This window comes from Tenrec ecaudatus, chromosome 10 (assembly GCF_050624435.1).
Source record: "Tenrec ecaudatus isolate mTenEca1 chromosome 10, mTenEca1.hap1, whole genome shotgun sequence".
Lineage (NCBI taxonomy): Eukaryota > Metazoa > Chordata > Mammalia > Afrosoricida > Tenrecidae > Tenrec > Tenrec ecaudatus.
Window position 1 is genome coordinate 144,181,633 of NC_134539.1, and position 24,644 is coordinate 144,206,276.

Genomic DNA, 24,644 nt, shown 5'->3' on the forward strand with positions numbered 1-24,644 from the left:
AGTTTAGAAACTCACCGTTTTATGTCTGAGGCCTACAGTAACTCTGAAGGTGTTCAGCAAGAGGATGAAAACAAGTTCAGCTTGGGCTGAGCCCAAGGTTCCAGTGAAGTGTGACAGCGAGTGTCCTGCTCTCGCCCCCGTCTGTGTGTGATCGGCGGCATCTGTGATTATTTCCATGCTGTTAGGTGCTGTCCACTTGGCTCCCACTCAGAGGGAGGCAGCCCGCGCACAACAGAATGAAACAGCGCACACCCACACCCTCACAGTCGTTCTCGTTTGAGCCCATTGTTGCAGCCACTGGTCCGCCCATCCTGTTGCAGGCCCTCTTTTTTGCTGCCACTAAATTAAAGCAATGGTTCTGTAAATTGGAGGTCTAGACCGACACCGAACTTACACGTGCCCTAGAGACGACAGGATTCAAGACACACTGCAATCCTTCCTGTTAAAACAGAGACTTTCACACACACAGAGACTTTCACTCCTAGCTCAGAGGGTTTTAAGTTACTCTAGGGGGGTGGGGATTTAATGCTTAAATATCACTTAAAACTTAATTGCTACCTGAAGAGGTGGTTTACAACTTAAAAGAATGAGTTTTTAAATCTCCAAAAACCAAAACCATCTATTTGACATAAAACCTTTCCATTTGTCAGAAACTGAAACAGAACTGGAAGGTACCCTCAGTCACCCTGTAACTGTTTCCACTACCCGGGAGCCCCTGCAAGGCAGACAGCTGCCAGAGCAGGAAGCAGCTGGTCCTGCCAGGGGAGAGTGATGGAAGGTGGGAGTGCTGCATATCAAAGGGGTGGGAAAGCAAGCCGCCTTGGGGTCACTAACCTCGGTATTCTGAGAGAGAGGCTGGTATGGGAAGAGAGACATCTCATCTCTGGGCACGTCAGAGTAAGTAGAAGCAGGTAAAGGCTTGGGAAACAGGGAAGAGGGGCACCCCAGCAATGCTCCCCTGGCCCTGATGGCCAGCTCTAACTGAAAAACTTACTTTCTTCCCAGGATACGGCTTCAGCGGCAGTGATATTATTAAAAGAGTAATTCCACACATATAAGAAATTATAGAGTTTTATCTATACACAAATAAGTTTACTTAAAATCAATTCAGTTACAGATGCTAAAAAAAGTGTGTGTGTGTGAGTATGTGTTGGAATGCCTGCGGACAGCCACACACTGGGAGGGGCTCCCCTGGAGCGTGCAGACCCCCAATGGGGTGGCAGCTGGCAATAGTCCTGTGGCCAGCTCTCCTGGCTTCAGGGGGGTAGGAGGAGCAGGAGGGCACCGAGCCTCAGAAGAGCTCCAGCACTTCGATGGAATACAGTTCTGTCCGAGTCTTCTCTTGATTGAGTTTCTGCAGCTCCCGAAAACTTACTTGGATCTTGTTGAGCTCGGAATAGACGCTGATCTGGAGGAAGAAACAGTTGTGACCGTTACCCTTGGGCCATGAGTCACCGCTCCAAGAACACGGACTCGCCTGGGAGCACACGAGAAGGCAGCACAAGCAGCCGCGTACCTGGGCTTTCACAAACTTGTACAGACTGATGAGCAGCCGCTTTGCTTCTGGCACCATCACCACAACTGTGAAGTTCGCATCCAGCAGCAGGCAGGTCCAGTCCATGATCTGCAGACAGACAGCACAGGGAGGCGGAGATGCCCAAGTTCACAATGTAGGCCCCCCAAGAGTACAGAACAGAGGGGTTCTTATAGGTCTGGCTCTCTGAAGCTGGAGAAGGTCGGAACTTCTAAGGAATACAAAAGGGCTCCTTCCTGCTTCTAGATGATTCTTTGGCAGACATAAGCAGATCCTGAATTTTCACAAGACTCACCGGTGATGGACCGACCGCCAGGGTGGGACCCCAGGGAGAGTCCGTGTCTGCATTTCATTTCTTTAAAATGGGTTTACGTGTGAAAAGACACCCCACCTTCTATGTTCCCGGTCACCCCCAAGATGCCAAAAGAAGGAAACGCTGTGAATTAAAGGCAAGGTTGCCTCAAACTAAAGTGAAATTATTCTTTATAAAAGTATCTTCGGCAGCCCTACATCTTTGAATAAAGTAGTTAAATATCACTGCCATGAAAAAGTGGCTCTCTAATTTTAGGCGGTGGGGGAGAAACAGGTAAAACTCCCTACTCAAAAAAAAAAAAATCTGGATGAATGCAAGAGTGAGAAACCCAAACAGCAGATTTGCAGGACCTGGAGGAGGAGGGCGGCCAGGAGGGGCGAGGGCTCAACGCATCACAGAACCCAAAGCAGCTTGTCGGGTCAGTGTGGCAGCATCAAAGCTACGAGCGTGTCGTGGCACATGGTAACAGAACACAGGGCCCGCGGCAGCAGTTCCCGATGCACGAGAACCAGTTACGTCCATCTGAGGCTGACTGTGGTGACGGCTCCACTCGCCTGAATGTGTCAGTGAGACTATTTTTAAAAAATTGAGATACGAAGAACTGTATAAAAGGAAGCACGCAAAATAAAAAATCCCGGGCTTTGACATGGTCAAAGACCACAAAAGAACCCTGGCCAAACAAGGCGGCCTGCTTCGTCCACTACCAGAGATGCCAATGAGCGCTGGTGCCCTTCGCCGCCCACCTGAAAGGCAGAGGTGGACAACACAGGAACACCTGTGTTCCTGCACTGCAGAGTAACATTTTTTATAAACGAATGCCCAGCAGTGTGTCGCTGAGCAAGACTGTCAGCGCCATGTTTCTCACTTCCCATCCGTGTGTCACACTGTGGCCATCCTCACGATCTTTCCAACTTCTCGACCACGCACATTCCATAGTCTGACCCAACCCGAGGCTAGAGACCCTACTGGGTCTGCCCCACGGGCCTTCTGAGACTGTCTATCTTATGGGAGTAGACAGCCCCGTCTTTCTCCGGGGAGGCAGTCTGCAAAGTCGGAACCACTAACCTTGTGGTGAAAGCCCAACGCTTAACTCACTGTGCCACCGGGGTTCCTTTAGCAAACCTAACTTTCACTACCCGTGTGTCGGAGGTGTCAGAAAGGAAGCACACTGTGGGTGGGGGCAGCGCCGATCACCAGATCCCTGCTGAACGGCAGTTTCTGAAATCACACTGCCAGCATCCTCCCCCCTCCCTCCCTCCGGTCCCGCCATTTCACGTCTGGGCATTTACCTAGCGGAAGCTCTTGTCTGTGCAAGGGACACTGGATACAGGCTGGTTGACAAGAGCACACACCATCATGCAAGTGACCGATGAACTCAAGATCAACGGGCCAGGTGAGATGGTGCCGTGGGTTCAAACAGTGGAAGGCAGACAGGGGGGTGCGAACCGGCCACCAGCGAGTAGCTCATTTGTGGCCAACAAAAAGGAAGGCAAGTTTGCAGATGCAAAGAAGGCCCTGGTGCGGTGTGTGTGTCTGTGTGTGGGGGGGAGGGGGGGCAAGCTAAACCGGCTCCCCACCCAGTGTTACTGATGGACCGCTTGTTCAAGGACAGACACTTAGCGTTTGTTACACTTACATTTTAAAAATGTAAAAGTGTCCAATTGAGTGTCCGACATAGAGAACAGTACATCCCTGAAAGGCTATCGATTACTTCTTAATGCTTCCAACTGCTCCTCGAAGAACTACTGCACGGAAAGGGGGCTCCGAAAGCGCGACCTCCCTACTTTCAAGCGCTTCCTCTCCAGAGGTTGCTAGCGGGCCTGCCATCAGCCGCTCGTCCTCTCCGGGCGCAGCTGCTTGCAGACACTGAGGGAGGCAGCCGGCGAGGCGCTGGTTCACCGCGCGTGGCCAGGCAGGAGCGCTCGCCGAGCGAGCAAGGGCACGAGGACTCACTGCGCAGGTGGGCGGGGGCTGCCAGAGTTCTCGGAAATTCACTTTGGGGGGGTATTCCTCAAAGGCATACTGAACGTGGCTCGGAAAGTAAAAACGACTTCTTACAGAATTTTTCAGTATTAGTCAACATTGAACTTCATCTTTGTTACAGTGTCTACCACAGGACAGTGTGGTCGTTGCTGGGTGTTTGATTCATACACCTAACATTGTCATCACTGAAAACATTAAAGGTCATCTTTTACTGCAGTACCCGTTGAAGCACCTCCTACAGCCTGTAAGTGGTTGTCTTTTCCCAGTGCAGTTAACGGACACGCGTACCTGGTTCAGGCTTGGAGGGTGGGTGCCAGGCAGCGTCAGAGTGGCGTTCTCACTGCACTTCAGATACAGGAAGTACAAATACCGGAGAAAGAGCTGGAGGGAAGAGGGGACAGTGCATCACCGTGATGTAACCCCCAACCAGCACAGACTGCCCCCCCTGAACCATCACGCACAGTGCGGCAGATCTGGGGCCAGACGCATGGAGCGCCCTGTCCCAGGGGGGAGGCCTCAGAGGTGAGGGCGGGGCCTGGGAGCCGCCTGCCCTTTCCAGCGCCTACTCATCTGTAAGGGAGATGGCTTCTCCTGGCCCCTGCATGTCCCTGTTCTCCGACACAATCTTCACCCCACGGCTGAGCAGCCTCTTCTTCCAGGCAATGAGCGCAGCGCCCTCCCTCCAGTGCAGACCCAAGAGCGGCGGGCTCTGCAAGGCCACTCACTGTGACGTGCTGTGCGGGGATGTCCTTCAGGTGGGGCAGGAGGGAGGCCTCGCTGTACGCCGAGTGAAGAACTGCGTTCCTGCTTAGGACTGAAGGAAGCTCCACGGTTTAGAAATAAAGGGCAGGCCACGGGCATGCTGGGAGCGGGTGCCCTTCCTAACTCTGCACACGTGAGGCCCAGAAAGACGATGGGATCACTCGGCAAACTCCTAACCAAGAAGCAGCACACCTGGAGCTCCTCGGGCCCCCCCGCACGGATGCAGACGTTCACTCTTAGGGCAGCTCCTTAAAGCTGCAGGCAGGTTTCCGGGCATTATCTGAAGGGACTGAGCTCCACTTCAAGCAGAAATGGGAAAAAATGTTGAAAAGGGAAAAAAAGAAAAACGCTAAAAGATGATCTACCTGCCCCTTGCTGGCTATGTCCACAGAGGCCGAGCCGGGAAACACCCAGTCAGTCCCAAAGGATACAGCAGAGCGGCTCTCTTTGGTGTCACCGGGCTCGAGCTGGCCTCCTCGGCGCTGCCCAGAGGCTTCCCTTTCAGCCCTCTGTCACAGTCACGGCACTGGTCCCCCTCGGCCTGGAAACCGTTTTCCAGAATCTCCTTCTGCGTCTCCATGGGCTCCTCCTGCCCAGCGTCGCCGCAGTGGAAAACCGACTCCGTGCTGACGTCCGTTTCCTGCAGCCTGTCTTCCCCAATGCTAGAAGCCCGTGGAAGCAAGATTCTCATCACAGCCTGAACGCAGGAGGGAAGCGCCCATCCCGTTCAGAGCCCAGGGTGCAGCTGCGCAACCGACCTGAGGAAGAGCTTTAAGCAGGCGCAGGTGGTCCTCTCAGGGACGTCGGGGAAGTGCTGGAGGCAGAGCTGCAAAAGCTGCACGTCTGCCTTCTCCACGGCAAGGTCCATCAAGCCGGGGCATAAGCTGAGACACAGAAAACGGAGCTTGGAGACCATTCAGCAGGGTCCCACCCCCACGAGGACCGGAAAACCACGCGGAGCTCCCAGAGGGCCCGACCTGTGAGACAGCACGTGCGTCTGGACGAGCTGCGTCAGGCAGCCCCGGGGGTAAAAGGATGGCTCCGCTTTGCACCTTCCCAGGAGGCTGGACGCGATGTCCCCCACAGCAGTGTGGAAGTCCGGGCTCTGCTTGGCAGCCAGAAATTTACGGAGCTCGACTTCCATGTGCTTCTCGGTGCCGTTCTGTAAGGGCAGGAGGGAGAGTCTGAAATGTGATTTCTAAAGTCCTCGCTCAACATGGCTCAATCCACGCCGGGCCCGCACTCCTTCTGGTGAAGCTGGAGGTTTTGCTTCAGAAAAACATACCGGAAAGGGAAAAGCAATGCGAAGGGCTACGCATGAGTCTCCAGGAGATGACACAGCACACCCGCCAATGCTCCCCTGTATCACATGAGGCTCCCCCCCCACGAGCAACGCTGCGCCGTGGGGCTGGTGGACTCACAGGAGCCCCCAGAGGGCGGAGCAGAGCTGCCCTTCTTGATAGCAGACAGCCGGGTCCCCTTCTCCCATGGCGTGCCAAGTGCTTAACCCACTGTGCCACCAGGGCGCCTGGCAAGTCTGAGATATTCCTCAATTGTTAGCGACAGCTTCCAAAAGGATCACAAAGACAAGACAATGAAGAGCGGATGGGATTTCTTTGAACCCGGTGGGTTGAATTTTCCTTTCTTATGTTGCTCACTTACCTTTATGGTTAATAACAGCTGTTTGGCTGCTGAAACAGCTGGCTGCAAACTCACCGCCACGTTCTTCGTTCTTAACTGCAATGGAATAAAGTCAGCACAAGATGGACTGCCGTGCAGAGGAATGCGAACCAACGGACAACGACTGAAGAGAGCTTCTCGGTGGCACACCCTGTCCTTCCTGAGCAGCGGGCCCACTGCAACTTGCACGCTAATTCCTTAATACTCTCGCGGTGCTTTTTTTTTTAGGCACAAACTAAAACCTCCATTTAGAAAGGTATTACTGCGAATCGTCAACTGGTTCCCTTTCACAACTAACACTTTATAACACACACACACCACACACACACACACCCGTTCCCTTTCACAACTAACACTTTATAACACACACACACGACACACACGACACACACACACACACACACCACCCCCCCCCTCCCGCCCCCCAAAAGACCACATGTGGTTTTAGACGCAGCTTGAGCCGACTAGACTCCAGCTCGCACTTCCCTGCCATCAAGCACGGGGCGAGTTTTGCACACAGGGATCCCTCACAGACTGACTCCACGTCGCCCCGGTTTGCAGCTGCTGCGCTAAGGTGTCTAGGCTGCCGCTTACAGTTCTCCTGGGCAGCTCTGGCTTCTGGGAGTCAAGTCCGCAGTCCTGAGATGTTTCCCAGTTTACGAAATGGGACATTGCAGGAGTGCCTGGGAAAACATAAACGCACAATTTCTGGAATGTTCTGGTCGACTGACAACCAAACCTCCCTCTTGTGCACAGTTCAACAGAGGCCTTTAGGTCCCCGAATTCCACAGCCGCGAGCTCAGAGCAGCAAACCCCACGGCAGGAAAGGGCACAACACAACAGGCAGCCGCAGGGGCACAGCACCGCTCTGACCACACCCCGGGGCTGGCTCTCACTGCCCCTGTTGCCAGGAGCTCACTGGCTTCCCTAAGGGGCAGCCCCTCAGGTGCCAGCTCGCAGTACGAACTGCTCCCTGGATAGCTTCCTGGGTCCAGGGAGTTTCCATCAACCGGGGCCCATTTCATAATTAAGAACAGGCTCTGTAAATCGAGAGGGGATCTACACCCCAAACCGAGAACTCGCCAAGCGCTCTGCTCACAGGAAGCCACGTAAGTAAGCGCCTACCTGGCTCAACACTGTGTTTGAGTTTCCCCATGGCTCCTGCTAAGGAAGACGCCTCGCACTTATACGGAATCACAGTGAGAAGCCGGCCATGCAGCAAGAACAAGTGTTCTCCATAGGACCAGAGCTGCAGAGGAAGAGAGACGTTATTACAAACCTAGGCAACTTCCCTTCTTGCCAATGAGCTGATTCAGCCAAACAGTGAGCGCTACCTTGGTATAAGAACAACATGCAGCAGAGGGGCCCTGGTGGCTACGAATTATGGATGCTAACTTCAAGGTCAGCAGTGTGAAACCACCAGTTACCACGAGAAGAGCTAGTCTCAGAAGCCCACAGGGGCATTTCTACCCTGTCCTGTCGGCTCGTCCCGACTCGGAGTTGCGGGTGGTGAAAGCCAACCCACATCCCAGCGGTCACTCATAAGGGCAATGCATTGGTGAATAGATCTGTGTGCTTCGGAATGAAGTTCACCTTAAAACAACTAACCATTTTACTGCGATGAAACAGGCCCTGGGTTATGAACACCATGTCCCAATTGCCCACTGATCGACACACGCGCAAATCCCCTCCAAACGAGCAGACGGCCTAATCCACAGCAGCCAGGTCACTTGGGTTGGACTCAGTGCAATGCTTCCCAAAGGTGACGCAGAAGCGAGCAGGACACACTGACTGTGGCCCAGGGTTTCTAGTTGCCGTTCGTGCTGAGTTGGGGCGGAATCTGGCGCCCCCAGACCCTGCTCCACCCACTGCCAATTCATGACTGCGCTACACCTTTCTGATCCCTTCCCTGTGTGAGGACCCTGTGAGGAATGCCGCCGGGTGCAGGGTGGGACCCGGCATGGGACAAGCCTGGGGGATGGGCTCAGCGCTGCAAGCAGGTCTTGGGCAGAACAGCCTGTGAACAGTGTGGTGACATGGTCCTTCCTCCACAACAGCCCTTAACTGCCTGTCACCACCGCGAGTCGAGGACCAGTCTTCTGTTGGGAAGTCTTTTCTCCCCTGGGAGGCTGCCCTGCTTGGGCGCCAGCAGCGAGTTACCCGGGCTGTCCTCTCCCCAGAAGCTGAGTTCAAGACACTCCGCTCACCCTCTCCAGGGTTTTGGTCCGGCACCCACGGGCGACTGTCAGTGTGCAGGAGCGGCCCCATCTCCAGTCCCCGACCCAGACCCTCCTGAAGCACAGCTATGCCCTCTTGACCCAAGGAGCTGGCCGACAGGGACATCTCTGTGCGCGTGCATGCACTTAGCCCTCCCTCCCCACCGGTGTGGAGACACAAACATGCAGGAGTCTCACGCTGGGCCCGTCCAGCCCACAGCCCCAGGGACTTGATACACTTGACAAACGCCCTCCCCAGCTTGTCTTCAAACTGGGGGCAGGACCCTTGACTTGGGGTTAGGAAGGGCCACCACCCGGCTCCTCTGCTTGGGCCGCTCATCCCCTCAACCAGCTCACATCCAGAGCTGTTCCGACTAGGAAGCCAAGGCGGGAAGGCTGCAGAAATGTCATCGATAGCACGCTCCTTCAGCACGCACGCACCAGCGGGAGGGCATGAGGGTCTGAACGCAGGCTCGGCAGTCAGCCTCACTGGGAGGAAATCTCTCAGTCTGTTGGCTGGAAGTGTGGGCACTGGGGACGGGCACCCAGAGAGTGGCTGGCCGCTGTGTGGGAGCTGGGGAGCCACCAGTCTTCAGTGTCTGTAGCCCTAGCTCAGCCCGGTCACAAATACCTGTAGCTCCCACAGGGAAACATTCCTGGTTTTCCTTCGCACTTGCCCCTCCTGCCTGCAGAACTCTCACAACGCCACGACCAACCCCTCTGAGCCTGCTTCATCCCCCTGCCTGGACGACTGTCCAGGGCAGACTTGCTGCTGCAGCTGGAGCCCCCCCACCCCGCCCAGCTCCTCGGCCCAATCCCAGGGAGAGCAAGGAGCGGGCAGCTTCTTCCTCCCACGGGCAGCTACCTGGACGTGTGGCCAAGCTTCCTTATGCCGGTGGTGGTCAGGTGCCTTCGAGTCGGTCTGGCTCAGAGCCCCTGCGTACTGCAGAACCAAACGATGCCCGATCCCGGCTGTCCTCGCCATTGCTCTGATGCCCGGGCTCGCTGGCAGCCGCCGTGTCGATCTACCTTGTCGAGGGCCCACCCCTCTTTGTTCTAAGCATGGCGGCCTCTCCAGGACTGGTCCCTCCTAACAACATGTCCCAAGTCCACGAGAAGAAGCCCCAGCGCCCTCGGGCCGCGCCTTGTCTGAGGCAGAGGGGTTTGTCCTCAGTCCTTCCAAGATGCCTGCACTAACTCGAGTCACGCACACCCATTAAGGAACACCTTGCTTTGCGACACTTCAGACGCACCCGATGGAACGTGTCCTTTGATCTGATGCTTCCGTGAGCACTCCATCATCTCGTCCCGTTGAAGATGTTTTAGTGTATGTGCAAGACTACTCACTACAGCATGCTTTTGACTGATGCTAGAGATGAACTGTGCCCAACTATTTAGGCTTTCATGCAAGCTCAAAGACAGAACTAGGTACAAAACCTGTTTCTTATCCAGGAACTGTCTGAAACTCATCTACCATCTCATCCACCCATGTGAGGAGTATAATTTAAGGATTTTTAGTATAGGTAACCCTAGCATAATGTAAATGACCTCTTCAAATCATAAAAACGAGACTACATATATATTTAAAATAACTTTTAAAACAAGACCATCAGTATTACACACCTGTGAATATATAATTACCAAGTGAACTGTTGTGCATTACATGAAAAAATCATTTTAAATGGCTTCCATTTTAAGATAATGATTCAATTTTAAAAACATTTGTGAACAAAAAATCTGCTTGTGAGAATGGCGGATTTGTAGAGTGGTTGGTTTTGTTAGAATCCTTTTAGCTATAAATTGGAATTACATTAGTATGCCAAGGGAAAAAAGACAACCCACACGTGCTGCCATCGAGTCAGCGCAGACTTGCAGCGAGCCGAGGGGGCAGTGAGCCGAGGGGGCAGACTGCGGAAGCAGGCCTCCTCCTTCCCCTCAGAGAGGAAGGTGGTTCTGAATGCTGACCTTCTGGATCGCAGCCCAAAACGTAACCACTGTGCCACCCAGGCGCCTCAGGATGCCAGCAAGATTCACCAAAGTATCCTCTAGTGACAAGGATCAATGCCACATTGTCTTGATTCACACTTTGGAATTCGAATTCACTAAACAAGCCACGCTGACTGCGCACCTTTGCTGCAAAGAATTGAGGTGGTGGCGGCAGTGGCAACAGCCACCGCAGGAGAGGAAGGGCCCGAGGAAGTTCAGAGGCTGCTCCAATCCCATTCTAGTGGATTTCCCATAATCCCACAGGAATGGTTTTAGATATAACCTAAACGACTCAGTCACGAAGGCAAAGTCATAGCGCTGGAGTATAGATCAAATTAAAAAGTGCAAATCAAAGAGCATTAAAAAAATAAAGTTGATCCAATAACCAGCTAATTATTGTCAACTGCTCTATAACTTATTAGTCTTCCAAAGTGATAAATCCAAGGAAACCATTAAAATTAATCTTATAGGGAACATTTAAAATGCTTACCTTAATAACTGAGAAATAACCTCTGAACTGACAGTGTATTTATCAGATACAAAAAGACTTTTATGTGAAAAAGTTCCCCAAGTGTAGCAACTCACTTGACCGCTGGTCCCTTGTGGGAAGTCTTTCGAGGCCTGCATCGTCTGGAATTTGATGTTCCACACAGAGAGGCAGTCTGTAAAGAGGACGGGCAAACATGCTGCTCTCACGCAGTCACAGGAAAGCCCCTACGCGTCGCATTGCTAGGAACAGAATCCAGCAGAGAAGGAGCCAAGAGCTCGCTGCAGGCTGAAGGGCTCAGGACAGGTTTTAGGGAACAAGGGCTCTGAGCAGAGGCCTGGCTTCATGGAGGGCTAGTGGCCAATGACAGGGAAGTGATGGAACACGTTCGGGGCCGTCCACGCAATGAAAAGTAAGAGGAGGGTACAGGGGTGTGAAGAGACCGTCGAGGTGTTTTAAGTGGAAAATCATGTGCACCAACGTGTATGTGGTAGGTGAGCGAGAGAAAACGGACGTAACTATCATGCACACAAGGAACTCGGGGAAGGCAGAAAGCGTGCTGTAACCATGCTTAAGTGCTCTGTGGGGGACTGACTGGGAATGAGGACGTACAGGGGCTGTGACAGGACAGAAGCAGAACCGGTAGGAGCTGTCTGGGCTGACTCTCAGCTCCATCAGCTGTGTCATGTTAACCATGGCCTCTGCTTTGCCACGTCCTCAACGAGAGCCTCCCTCAGGTTGCTGCAGGGTGAGCAGACCCAGAGTGCGTACGGCCGCGCCTAGGGCATGGGGACGGCTAGGCATCGTTACCATGTCCACACCTTTGAGCGCTTTGGGACAACGCAAACATCTAAGTGTCGTCCCTGGATGCTACGTGTGGATTTCCTGACACCGTCACTCACGGTCTTTGGTTCTTATTGTCCCGTTCTCCCGTGCACACGAAGCAACGGAAAATACCAGAGGGGGTCAGGGGCACCTCAGCCCTGAAAGCGATGTCTTTGCCTTGGCAGCCTGGAGAGAGGGCTTTAGTAGATTGGCCCCCTCCAGTGCCTGAGAATCTCAAACGTGAACTCCTAAGTCTTCCTTCTAGTCCGTCTGGGTCTGGGAGCTCCGCTAGATCCTGTGTACCCTGTTGGCATGTGAACTATGACCGCCCAGCATCAAGCATCCCAGCCACAGGCCAGCCACCACAGCTCGACAAATCGAGAGACGAGTGATGGGCAAGTAGGACACACCTATTCCAGCGACTGCAAACATCAACTGACAAGCAGAGGCACGACAGGGCAGGGCTCATGGTGGGGTTGAGAGTCCCACAGCGTCAACTTGCTTGACTTAGTCACATAACTTTATGTGCCTCAGTTCCCCAATTTGCAAAGTGGGGACATTAACTACATCCTCTCTGAGGGCCGTGGGGAGAATTACACAATACAAAACACAAACTAATAAAAGTAAAACACCTGGTACAGGAGGGCTACCCGATCACCACCCATTAATGGGCTTGGTGGCTAACCAGAGTTGGGAGTTTGAGCCCCACCTACAGGCACGAGGAAGAAAGGCCTGGTGTCCCAATTTAAAAAACCCCAAGATCAGAACAGCTGCTGACAACCTCACAGAGCACACAGTCTTTGTGCTGACACACTCGGGTCTCCCAAGAGTCCCGGCGGGCCAGGGCTGACTGTTACCCTGGATGGTGAAACAGCTCCACAGCAAGAGACAGTTTCGGAGTTGAGAACGTGTGCAGTGGAGTTTGCATGAGTCAGAACCGCGGGTTGGGCTGCCTTTGCTTCCCAGTTTCCCCACAAAAGCTTCATTCCCAATGTGCAGTGTCAACCTGGAGTTCATGAATGGTCTCATAAGGCCTGGAGGAAGCAGAGGGCCTCGCTCAGAAATCGGGGGAAGAGTCTGAAAAGGCAGGGGGAAACTAGACCAAAGGGGGCGGGAATTGCCACACAGATTCTGAACTTGACGTGCAGACCGGGAGTCCCACTGGCAAGGCGTGAACGTGTTCTCCGTGATGGAGCACGTGTCTGTGGCGGTGGTGAAAGACCGTGCTCAGAAGTCAGAGCGGAGAAGCATATCAGTAGCCCTGGCACCTCCCGCAGTCCAGGCCCAGCTGCTTTACACGCTGTGACAGGCCGCCAGGCTTCACTGCAAGGCCTGTATTTCAACCACCTGTGGGATGGCACAGGTTCTGAAAAGTCTCACACGATGCATCTACCCAAGATGAAATCAAAGACCTAGTCAAGACCAGGTGGGAAGCTCTGGAAAGAATTCAAGGACAGCAGGAAGAATTCATCAGAGCGACAATAGAGAACCGAGAACCCTGAAAGCAGCACCCTGAAGGGGGAGTTCCACGGGCTTCCAAACTGCCCGGATGACTCCTTACCTTTGCCGCCCGACAGTGGTGTCCCCAGGACTGCCAGGTGATCTCGGTCCAGGATGCTGAGGGCAACGCCACTCTGCGCTTTATCAGACACGATGCCCTTGAGCACCAGCGACCTGACTGCCACCTGGTTTTTCCCTGGATCACTTGGATGCATTGGTATCAGGGTTTCATATATACCTCCATCGGAGCCTGTTGGAAACAAGCATTATAAAAGAGAGTCCTCTACTTGGGGTTAACCCACTCGTTTAAAATGTAATCACCAAACTAACTGTTCTGAAACTGATCGTGGTGCCGATTGGACAACTCTTCTTAATATAACCGATTTAAATGATGAGATGGGCAGCATGTGCCAATAAAACAAAGCAGTTCACAGTTGCTAAAAAAAGAACCAAACTTACCAAAGTGATAAAAGATTAAAAAAAGGTAACCCCATACCAATATCACTTGATGCTGTCCCTTAAAGACTACACAACAAACCTGCAATTGAGAGGGGAGTGGATGATAAAATCTCAGCAGGGATGTCACAACAACCAGGAAGTTAAAAACTCTAAATCCCTGGAGTGTGTAAGCGTGGGCAGCAATCAGACACTAAAACATGCCCTTCAGCAGGTTCGACATAGCAGTTTCTGTGTTACAGTTCTTGAGACTCCATCGCACTGGAAGGTCACGTGTTATGGCTGCACTTGGGCAGATTGGTGTGAAGACCGACATGTCCCTTTGGTTCCGACTCCTTTACAACAGGGCCCGTGGAGCCCAGACATAACCAACACTGCCATCAAGTCCAATCCGACTCTGAGCGGATCTGCTCCTCAGGGCTGCCAAGACCGAATCCCTTCAGGAGTAGCCTCACCTTCCTCCCACAGAGCAGTGAGCAGGCTCGAACGGCCCACTCGGCAACTGATGGCCCCGTACTTAACCCACAGCATCCCTAGGATCTTAGAACAGCCTGCAACCTTCCAGTCCATAGTAAACGTGCACGACTGGTCACGTAAAAAAAGCTGGTCTCCCTCACCAAAGGCAAAAGTGCGTGCCAAAGACCTCCGCAACTGTAAGCTTCACCACGAATCTTATCTGTGATGATGTGGAACTACCCCCCCCATGTGACCTTGAAACAAAAGTAGCCAGGAAAGGGTGAGGGGAAAAGTGCCACAAAAAGGCTTTTCCCCAAACCCTTAAAAGGCTGCAGTCTGGGGTCTAGACCGCCCCCCCCCCCCAATAGGGTCTGAGGCAGTATAAACACTGGCACGGTGCCAGCTGGCTTAGGCCGAGGCCGCTGTCTTTGCTTGGCACGTCTGTCTGTCCCGTGAGAAAAGCACATGAAATGTTAGGGCCAACTCAGAGCTTCCAGGTCCCGCTGACGATGCCAACAAGGGCGCGGGCTCCATGGCGAGCGAGACCACGGAGCGCTCCTGTGTGCGGAGCGGTGGCATTGCGTTTCAGGAACGGTCCGGTCAACGCTCCATAGGGGCCAGGAGGGCAGGGCTCACATACTTTACACACGGTGTCAGGAGAGCCCAGTCCCCGGAGGAGGACGTCCTGCCCGGTCAAGCAGAGGGGCAGGGAGACTGAGGAAGCCCCTCAACAAGAGGGCCTGGCACCGAGGCTGCAACAAGGGCCCCGACCTAAGAACAACGGCGAGGGCGGTGCAGGGCCGAGTGTGTTCTGTTCTGCTGTCCGTCAGGACGGACGCAGGCACCCAACAACCTGGCAAACTGCCAGGACAGCAGAGAAAACCGCCCCAACCCAGACTCTGAGTCAGAGTACCCGACACCTCAGCACGAGGGGGCTCCAGAGAGCCACGAAAGTTCCGGTACCCCTAGTTTTACTTTTGCGATGGTGTGTTGGACACACCCGCCTGTTTCTTTATACACAAGCCCTGAAGTTGACTGGGGGGAGGGGGGGGGGAGAAGAGGGGACGGGACGACGACGATCTTACTGAATGTGATCAAAGAGATGAGCTTCCGATCCACAGAGGCTGCGAAGCTGTGCAACACAGACGTGTCTTCTGGGCCCAGTGCGAGCGCGTGCCTGCTGGAGGCCCCAGACGTGTGCACGTGCACGTACGCAAAGTAGGCCCCGCGCTGCGGAAACAGAGCGAAGCGTGACTTTGTATGTCAACAAGCATTCACACGGGTCAAAGCCAAGTCGTCGCCGCCTCATTCTAATGACCCCACTGACGACCTGGAACCTGCTGCTGCTGAGCTACAAACATGGCCTGCAGACACGCGCAGACAACTTCTAGTATGAAAAGCAAAGACACCCACCCAAGGGGAGGGCACTGCTTACATCTCCACAGGGAAAGTGGGACCAGACTTCAACCCAGTGCCGCAAGGTGTGAATGCAACATCCCGGCGTGGAGTAGGGAACCAGTGGAGAGGTCTGGGAGGCTGGCCCCAGCACCATAAATTAAGGGGATTCCTGCACCTCCGGGAGATGGACATATCTGATCAGAGCACATGGGAGCAGAGGAAGCGGCAGGAGAGAGTGGAGCACAGCCTGGCCCACCAGGCTGTGAGGATGGCGTTCCTGAGTAGAGCAGCCAGTCCACAGAGAGAACAGCATGGCTGGCCCCACTATGAGACATGATGCTCCTCAGTGACCAAGGGCGATACAGGGGACAGCACCGGAGACACAGTGTGGGAATTGCACCTGACCTGATCCCACCACACCGAGGCAAATCACTGGGGGAGTGCAGCGGAACAGCAAGGGAATGGAGTGGCAAGGTCCCCAGGGAATGCTGAAAGTGGACTTTGGGGCCAGGGCGTGGTGCCCCAACAGACTCCAAAGGGCCAACAATTGATCCTTGAACTAACTATAAGCTTTTCTTTCTTGATGTGTTTTGTTTTGTTCTTTGTCAGTGGTTTGTTGTTGTTTTGTTGTCTGGTTGTATACTGTTGCTTTGTTTTCCTCTGTCTTGTTTTCGTGCATGTTAGTGTCTCCACAGGTCTGTCTGAATAGGACAGGCTGGATGAACTATCTGGAGGAAAAACAACGGGACCGACAGTTCTGGGGGGACTTGGGATAGGGGGAAGACGGGGGGTAAGAAAGTGGTGTTAACAAACACAGGGACAAGGGAACAACATGGGACTCAAAATGGTAGTGAGGGGGGAGTGGCAGGCCTGGTAGGGAATGATCAAGGGTAAGGTTACGTAAAGAAGAGGTATAGCTGTAGCCCAGGTGGGGACGGAGCATGGTAGTAGGGCAGGAGGAAAGTCAAGGGAGATGGAGGAAAGAGCTAAGAGTCAAAGGGCATTTATAGAGGTTTAGACAAAGACATGTACATGCAAATATGTATACGAGGATGGGGAAATCGATCTATGTGTCTATATTTACAGGTTTAGTATTAAGGTGGCGGAAGGACCTTGGGCCTCTACTCAAACACTCCCTCAATGCAAGAATACTTTCTTTTATTAAATTGGAACTCTACGATGCTCACCCTCCCGACACAACTGCTGAAGCCAAAGTGGGTGAACAAGTAAATGTGGTGAAGAAAGCTGATGGTGCCTGGCTATCAAAAGAGATAGTGTCTGGGGTCTTAAAGGCTTGAAGATAAACAAGCGGCCATCTAGCTCAGAAGCAACAACGCCCACATGGAAGAACACACCAGCCTGTGTGATCGAGTGGTCCCGAAGGGACCAGTTATCAGGCATCAAAGAACAAAAAATCATATCACTGGGTGCACACCTCCATGATACGATCGCCGAAGACAAACGGGTGCATAAGCAAATATGGCGAAGAAAGCTGAGGGTGCCTGGCTATCAAAAGAGATAGTGTCTGGGGTATTAAAAGCTTGAAGATGAACAAGAGGCTATCTAACTCAGAAGCAATAAAGCCCACATGGAAGAAGCACACCAGCCTGTGCGATCACAAGGTGCCAAAGGGACCAGGTATAAGGCATCATGCAAAAAAAAATATATATATACATACACACACACACACACACACACACACACACACACACACACACACCATATTGAATGAAGGGGGAGGTGCAGAGTGGAGACCCAAAGCCCATTTGTTGGCCACTGGAGATGCCCTCACAGAGGGGTTTAGGAGAGGAGATGCGTCAGTCAGGGTGCGATGTAGTACCGATGAAGAACACAGCTTTCCCCCAGATCCTGGATGCTTCCTCCCCCCAACTACCATGATCTGAATTCTACCTTGCAGGGCTGGATAGGGCAGAGGTTGTATACTGGTACATATGAGGGCTGGAGACACAGGGAATCCAGGGTGGATGATACCTTCAGGACCAAGGGTGTGAGGGGCGATGCTGGGAGAGTAGAGGGTGAGTGGGTTGGAAAGGGGGGACTGATTAAATGGATCCACATGTGACCTCCTCCCTGGGAGATGGACGGCAGAGAAGGGGGGGAAGGGAGACTCCGGATAGAGCAAGATATGACAAAATAACAATCTAAAAATTATCAAGGGCTCATGAGGGGGGGGGAGCGGGGAGGGGGGGGGGAAAGAGGACCTGATGCAAAGGGCTCAAGTAGAGAGCAAATGCTTTGAAAATGATTAGGGCAACGAATGTACGGATGTGCTTTATACAATTGATGTATGTATATGTATGGATTGTGATAAGAGTTGTATGAGCCCCTAATAAAATGTAAAAAAAAAAAAAAAAAAGCTGTAACTAGCCCCCAATAAAATGATTAAAAAACAAAAAAGATGGGGAAAAATCTGAGAGAAACACTAGTCTTAAAAAATACTGTAATTTTGGAAACCGAGCTGATTCCAGGAACCCAAGTGGAAGGTGAATTATGAGAATGACGAGTGCAACGAATGTATAAGGGTGCTTTGCTCAATTGATGTATGTACAGACTGTGATAAGAGCCTTATGAGCCCCAATAAAAAGATTTAAAAAAATACTGTAACTTTAATAGTGCAGGAATAGAAGATACTTACTTTTTCAGTAATGAAAAGTAAAATCGGGTGCTTAAATACCATGAAGAGCTTTGTCCATCTAAAATCCATAAAAAGAAAATTGTAAAAATACCAACCCACCAGTTGGGAAAAACATGATGTTAATTGACTTTTTTTTTTTTAAGAGCTGGAGAGATGTTGAGCTGCTAAGCACAAGGTGAGCAGTTCAAAGCCATCGGACATTCCTTGGGAGAAAGACCGGCTTTCCACTCCTGTACAGACGCAGTCTCAGAAACCCACAGGGTAGTTCTACTCTGTCCTACAGGGGCACTGAGGCAGAATTAACTCAATAATAATGAGCTTGAGTTTTCTGAGGAGAACACTATCTGCTGCTTCTCACACTATGCCACAGGGAATTACCGTACACACTCGAGTAGAAGCCAACCCGAGTATCAGTGGAGGCACCTAACTGTACCACATTAAAAATGTGCTCAAACACTCGGCTTATACTCGAGTATATATGGTAGGTCTTTCTCTGGCAGATATATTCCTGGATTTACGGCAGAGCTTTCCAGAGGCTTAAAGTTGATAACGTTTGTTGCACACTTCCAAGACGGGAGTGAACATACAGATCTTCTGAAACACACTGAGGTCAGGCAGCGAAAAGGCCCACAGCTCAAGCTGCATGTCTGCAGCAGGGAGGCTGTTGAAACCCAGACTTGTTACTGAGGCCCGGCCCACCTCCGACCACCCCCCACCCCACGATGCCACATCCATCCAGGGCGCCCATCGGTCAGTGCAAGGTATACTCGACCATCACCTACATTGTTCCCTGCCCAACTGCAAGTCTTCCTTCCAGCTTAACTTCCCTTCCATCCTCCGAGTGAGTCACCTTCCCAGTTCTACTCGATGTCTGCAGACACGCTCACGGCCTCCTCAGAACATGCTCTTAGGGGAAATGCTCGTGGGCTTGGCCGGCAGAGTACTGGGGCAGGGACCCTGAGAGGCTGGACTTGGGGGACTGCCCACTTTGAATTCTAGTAGCATTCACGACCTAGATGGCAGGCTCGGGAGCAGGACTCAGCTGACCCCATGACTTCCTCAAACACCCCCCCCCCCCACCGAGGCTTTGGGGAAAAGTTATTTTGGCTAATGTCTTCTAAGTGGTTTCTAGTCCCATCGCTTGTGACGCATTTTTGAGACAAAACACTGAGAAGACAAAGACTGACATAAAAGGCCCTTGCAGGGCGTGTTCGTGCTGCGCCCCCCCCCCCCCCCCCGCAGTGTGGGGACTTACTTGATGGTCTCCCCCTCGGGGATCACGGTCTCAACAGTCTGCTGCGGCTCTGCCAGCAAGGCCTCCAAGCCCCGAACGGCACCGCTCGTGAACAGCACCAGCGGCTCAGTGCCTTGCACCGAATGGACCCTGAACACCTCGGCCGACAACTGTGAGGGCGAAAACATACGAGAAGGTGCAGTCTAAAACAGTCACCACCAGAAAAGAGAATAGGGACATCACGGAAGATTTAGTCCATCAAGTCGTCTTCACTTTGATGTAATTTTGCATTGCAATCCTATATAGTTCCAACACCAGGCCAAGAAAATAACACACTCACAAGGCTAACCTGTTCCTTCTCCCCTCTACTCTGTGCTGTCTCTGACATTAAGTCATTTTTATTAATTTTAGGTTTATCCTTCCATGTGTTTCCCTCCAAAAAGCAAATATTTATCTGTATAATATTTCAAAAATAGTACACTTTTTAAAAGTTTTTCCCTTAACAACATGTTGGAGGTCTTTATCAGAGCCCACATACCTTCCTCGTCACAGGTCTGATTTTTAAAGATATTAGACTTTTTATGGTGTTTAAGATTTTTTGAATTAAAACAAAGAAAGGATCTGATCTGTAAAACAATGACCGACAGTCAGAGCTATGGATTTGCATCTAGAACAATTCTCCCAGAAATTACAAGGATTAGTCCGTCTGTCAGATTCTGACACTCACTAAGCAAATCTACCGCCACCACCCACGGCTGAAGAAAATACCAACAATCCTAAGCAGATTTCAAACTCATTCACTCTTTTCCATGCAAGTGATACACACGTGTTTTGTGTAAACCCTCTCACGGTAGTTTCCTACATGTATGTGTAAATTATTTGTGTGCATGGTATATGTGAAAAAGCACAACACACCACCTACGCTAAGTGCTTGATGCTGAGTACCACCACTGCGGCCCCCACCTCCCCCCTTCACAGCTGCCAAATGTCAATTTGGCTCATGACAGCCCCACGTGGTTCAGAGCAGAACTGCACGCCACCCCAAAGTGCCATCTTTTGGAATTCAGATAGCAGCATCGAACAGCCAACCTTGTCGCTTGGTTAGCAGCATAGAATTCAACCATCTGTGCCACCCAGGCCTCTAGACACTCAGTAAATTCCTCATAGGAAGCCAGTAAGGGGCTGAGATACAATTCCATTACTTCCACAAGTGAGGATTTAATAAAATACTATCGCCAGGTTAAGTCATCTCTGAGTCTGATTTGTCTAGAGAAATGTACATGAAGTGCCAACAAGTCCCTGAAGCACACAGATGTTCACTGAACGGCAGCTTTTCTTAGTTCATCTAATCTCCTCCTTTCACGGAGAGTTAAGTCCTGAAGTAGAAAAACTGGCTCTAACACTTTCAGTGCTGAAATGCAGGCTGGAACCTGGCCCCTCGAACCCAGGGGTGAGAGGTGCATAAAAAGGCAGCAAGCAAGAGTTAACAGCAGCTCTGGTGGTAGATGAAGACCGATGGCCTCAAGTCCAAGAAGAGACACGGGGCCCTTTCCACGAGGCGCAGAAACCTCGGCGGCGCACAGGTCAGGCGGTGTGTCTGCAAGGATCCAAGTCGTAAGGGTCCAGGAGGCAAAGATATTCTCTCTGAATTAGCACTACCGTGTGCTACTTCACGAAGTGCCAGTTATACTTAACATCAGGCTGTCAGAGGTGGAGGAACTTTCCAGAGACTCTCATGTCACAGGTAGGAAGTGAATGCCGTGCTTTAGGACATCAGTGGAAGAAAGGGCACAGCTAGGTGTCCCCCTCCAGCCCCCCGTGATTAGGCACCGCTTTGAAAGGGACAATGAAAAGGTGATCCCGCCTAGTCACGTGTAGGGTACAGTGAGGTTCAGTTGCTCCCGTAAGGGGCAGATCGCAGGCATCTAAAGTGGTGAAAATAACTTTAAACACAGCCTGCATTTCCTAATGCAGTAACTCAGGAATTGAGACACATCACTAAGCCGTATTGTAAAGAAATAGAACAAAGAACGTAGTATAATCTCTACGGTTACTTTCCCAGAGGCACAATGATAGAATATACATAACACATTATAAATGGTTTCATCTCCCCAGTTAGTTAATAGACTGGGAAATTCAGACTTACTGTTGCTTTAAATACTTTATCCAAATTCACATCTTCATTATTCCATATCCTCAAAACCTTAAAATCAAAACATCACAGTCAGAAAGTATCCCGCCAATCACGTAAACATATACCAAGCAACATTTCCGTGCTGTGTCCCAAGGAACCCGTGTCCCACTGGTGCGGGTGGTCGGTGCCGTCCAGTCTGCTCGGACTTGAGGCGACCTCATGGGACAGGGTGGAACTGCCCACGGTGTGGCTTGTTCTTAGCTAAACTAGTTCTTCTCAGTGAAAGTGCACCCCGCAAGTTAAGTTCCGATTAAACTATGGCTACACAGTGTGTTGGTGAGTGACACTGGCGACAGTTTGCAGTGGGCCCCCTTTCTCGGCACTGCCACTCTGGTTGTTCTGCTCCCTGTGCCTTTGAGGAAATGCTGACATTCAGATTACCTTGTCAAGGAGCACTGCCCTCTCAGATGACCCATGGTTTCCTAGGGGAGTAAGTGGCCAGGTTTTCCCACCCCACCCCTTCAAGAGCCACTGGGTGAGTTTGAACTGCCAGATTTTCAAGTGGCAGCCAGGTGCTGAAGCTTTGTGTCCCCGGGGCTCCTCATTCTCCATACGATAAGCAGGAACAGTGAACAAGCCAACGTCTGGCTTATGGAAGACCCACCTTGTTATCATGGACAAGAATATACTCTCCAGTTTGAAAGTTGCACACAGCTGGACACGTTATAATTTGACCTTGCTTCACTGACCAGCTCCCCAAGGGCTTCTGATCAGAAACCTAATAAAAGGGAAGATTAGCATTTAATACACTGAAAGCGACTATAGACACGAAAAGCTTGTTCAATTTACAATCGAAGTAAAAGAAACCATTTTTAAAAATGGCATTTAACACATTTTAAAAATGAGAACTAAATCCTTAAAATAACAATAAAATAAAGTCCCTAAAATGAAGAGGGGGAGGAAACAAAAACCCCAACAAATTAACCAAACGCCACAAACAAGTAGCAAAATTTTAAATGGTTTCCACTTTGCCTTTGAAAGCCAAAATAATCACCAGCCTTTTGAATGAAGAGACACTTTGGTACAAAGCAGCTGGGATTGTGTCAGGTCTAATTAGCCCACATTTGTTTGTTTTTAAATCTGGGAATTGCATAACTGAAAACGCTAATGACAGTTCCAGCAAAAGTCAACAGTATCATTTAATCAGGAAAGTCAAAACAGGCACCAGGAGGGGAACTGTTGCCAACTCCCCCCAGAACTTCAAAGTAGACTGGGTTCTTAAAGACTGGGCAAAAGACATCCAGAAGGTCAGATAAAACAACCACCTTCCACTGGCCTCTAAAAGCAATGCTCTTTGGAGAGTGTGCTGAGTCAGGTATTGTGCTGAGAAGGAGGGAGAGGTTCACGGATCCTGAGCCACTCAACTCCTGACTCCACAGCATGAATGAGAGCCACAAACCAAAGGCTGTAAAAGGGGGCCACAAAAGCAGGGCCCCGAGGAAAGGGCAGATGATGTGTATAGTGGGTGTTGGACGTCATCAAGTTGGTTCCAACTAAAACCGACCCTCTATGTAACAGAACAAAACAGTACCCAGTCCTGCACCATCCTCACAATCTGGGCTATGCGTGAGCTCCTGGTTGCAGCCACTGTGTCAATCCAAGCATGATGTCCTTCTCCAGGGACAGCTCCTGCTGGACAGCACGCCCAAAGGACCGAGAAGCCTCACTATCCTTGATTCTGAGGAGCATTCTGGCTGTCGACTACTTCTTCTTCCAGGCAAATGTTTCCAGTCCATGGTTTATTCAAATACCGTAATTCAAAGACATCAATCCTTCAGTCTTCTTTATTCACTGTCCGGTTTCCTCTGGCATACGAGGTAACTTGCACACCATGGCTTGGGGCAATTCCACCTTAGTCCTCAAAGTGACATCGTGGGCTTTAAAACACTTTCTTAGACTCCCCGCCCCCATCAGAGCAAACGCACCGGCTATCTTTCCCTCCGGAGCCTAGCCCACGTGCCCTCGGATGCTCAGTCCCACAGCTCGGAACCAAGCTTCCCTTCCAGGAAGACGACCGGGTGGGATTCTGGTCCTCTTCAGCGACCCCGAGAGGCCAGGCCGGCTCTCTAGGCTCCCTGCCCTCCGAGTTTACAAAAACCCCGCGCCCACGGCGCCGCACTCCGAGAGGGGCAAGGACGCCCCGACACTACCGCTCTCACCTTATAGAGGATGACAGTCCTGCCACCGTCTGTCACCAGAAACTGATCGGCCTTGTCGCTCTGTTCCACGCCGAGGAGTCCGTCTGGCCCGGCGCCCAAGGGTACACCAGGCAACGTGAACGCCTCCTCCAGGGCTGCCATCTTTGGCAAACCGAAGGGACGCCGAGCATCCTTCCCGGCAGGCCCCGCGCATCCTCTCGCGAGAACACGTGGGCCCGTTAGGGGCGGGCACGGGCTAAATGAGAAGTGCGCTGTCAGCCTGCGACCCCTGGCGGGCGGAGGAGGCAAGTGGCGCGGCTGGAAACGTCGATGGGCGGGGTCTGGAGCGGGGGCGTGTTCAGGCCGCGCCTCCCCGCGAGTCCCGGATGTGCTCCTTTTTGTGGCGGGGTGGGGTGCTCTTTTCTCTACTGCGCCGAATCGAGTGAGTCCGATCTACCCCTTAATGAACGTGGGGCTTGGGAAGTGGCTGAATGGAAGCTACAGTTGAAGATCATACCTTAAGTTTTCTAGGAATTCCTACTATGGCTTCGTGGGGCAGTGCCAAAATTTTTCGGTTTTTTCTTCTTAGGATAACAGGTTTTTCTGGGAGTGGGTCTGACTCACAGCAGCCACCCGATATGTTCCAGAGTACAGTTGAACTCTATAGGATTTTCCATGGCTTCCCACCCCACCCCGTCCCCCACAGGAGACCGCCAGGCCTTTCTTTTGAGGCGCCTCTGGGTGGGCTCAATGTAAGGAAGACCAGTATCTGCACAACTGGACCATAGAAAAGGTTGAAGTCGGCAAGGATTTCGTCTTGCTTGGA

General features: G+C 51.8%; 1 protein-coding gene across 1 annotated transcript; it reads right to left on the reverse strand.

Annotated features, from left to right (window-relative positions):
- Window positions 1–1,055: 1,055 nt before the first annotated feature.
- On the reverse strand, window positions 1,056–24,026 carry NOL11 (nucleolar protein 11). The gene is made up of 18 exons (XM_075562108.1): window positions 23,840–24,026; window positions 22,285–22,398; window positions 21,633–21,689; window positions 19,508–19,656; window positions 18,253–18,310; window positions 15,284–15,428; window positions 13,348–13,536; window positions 11,060–11,136; window positions 7,398–7,521; window positions 6,867–6,955; window positions 6,255–6,329; window positions 5,570–5,754; window positions 5,351–5,476; window positions 5,024–5,254; window positions 4,556–4,634; window positions 4,119–4,211; window positions 1,517–1,624; window positions 1,056–1,408 (listed from the first exon to the last, which is right to left on the reverse strand). The coding sequence occupies exons 1-18, from the start codon at window positions 23,978–23,980 to the stop codon at window positions 1,292–1,294; spliced, it is 2,157 nt and encodes a 718-aa protein (XP_075418223.1). The 5' UTR covers window positions 23,981–24,026; the 3' UTR covers window positions 1,056–1,291.
- Between the last annotated feature and the right edge of the window lie 618 nt (window positions 24,027–24,644).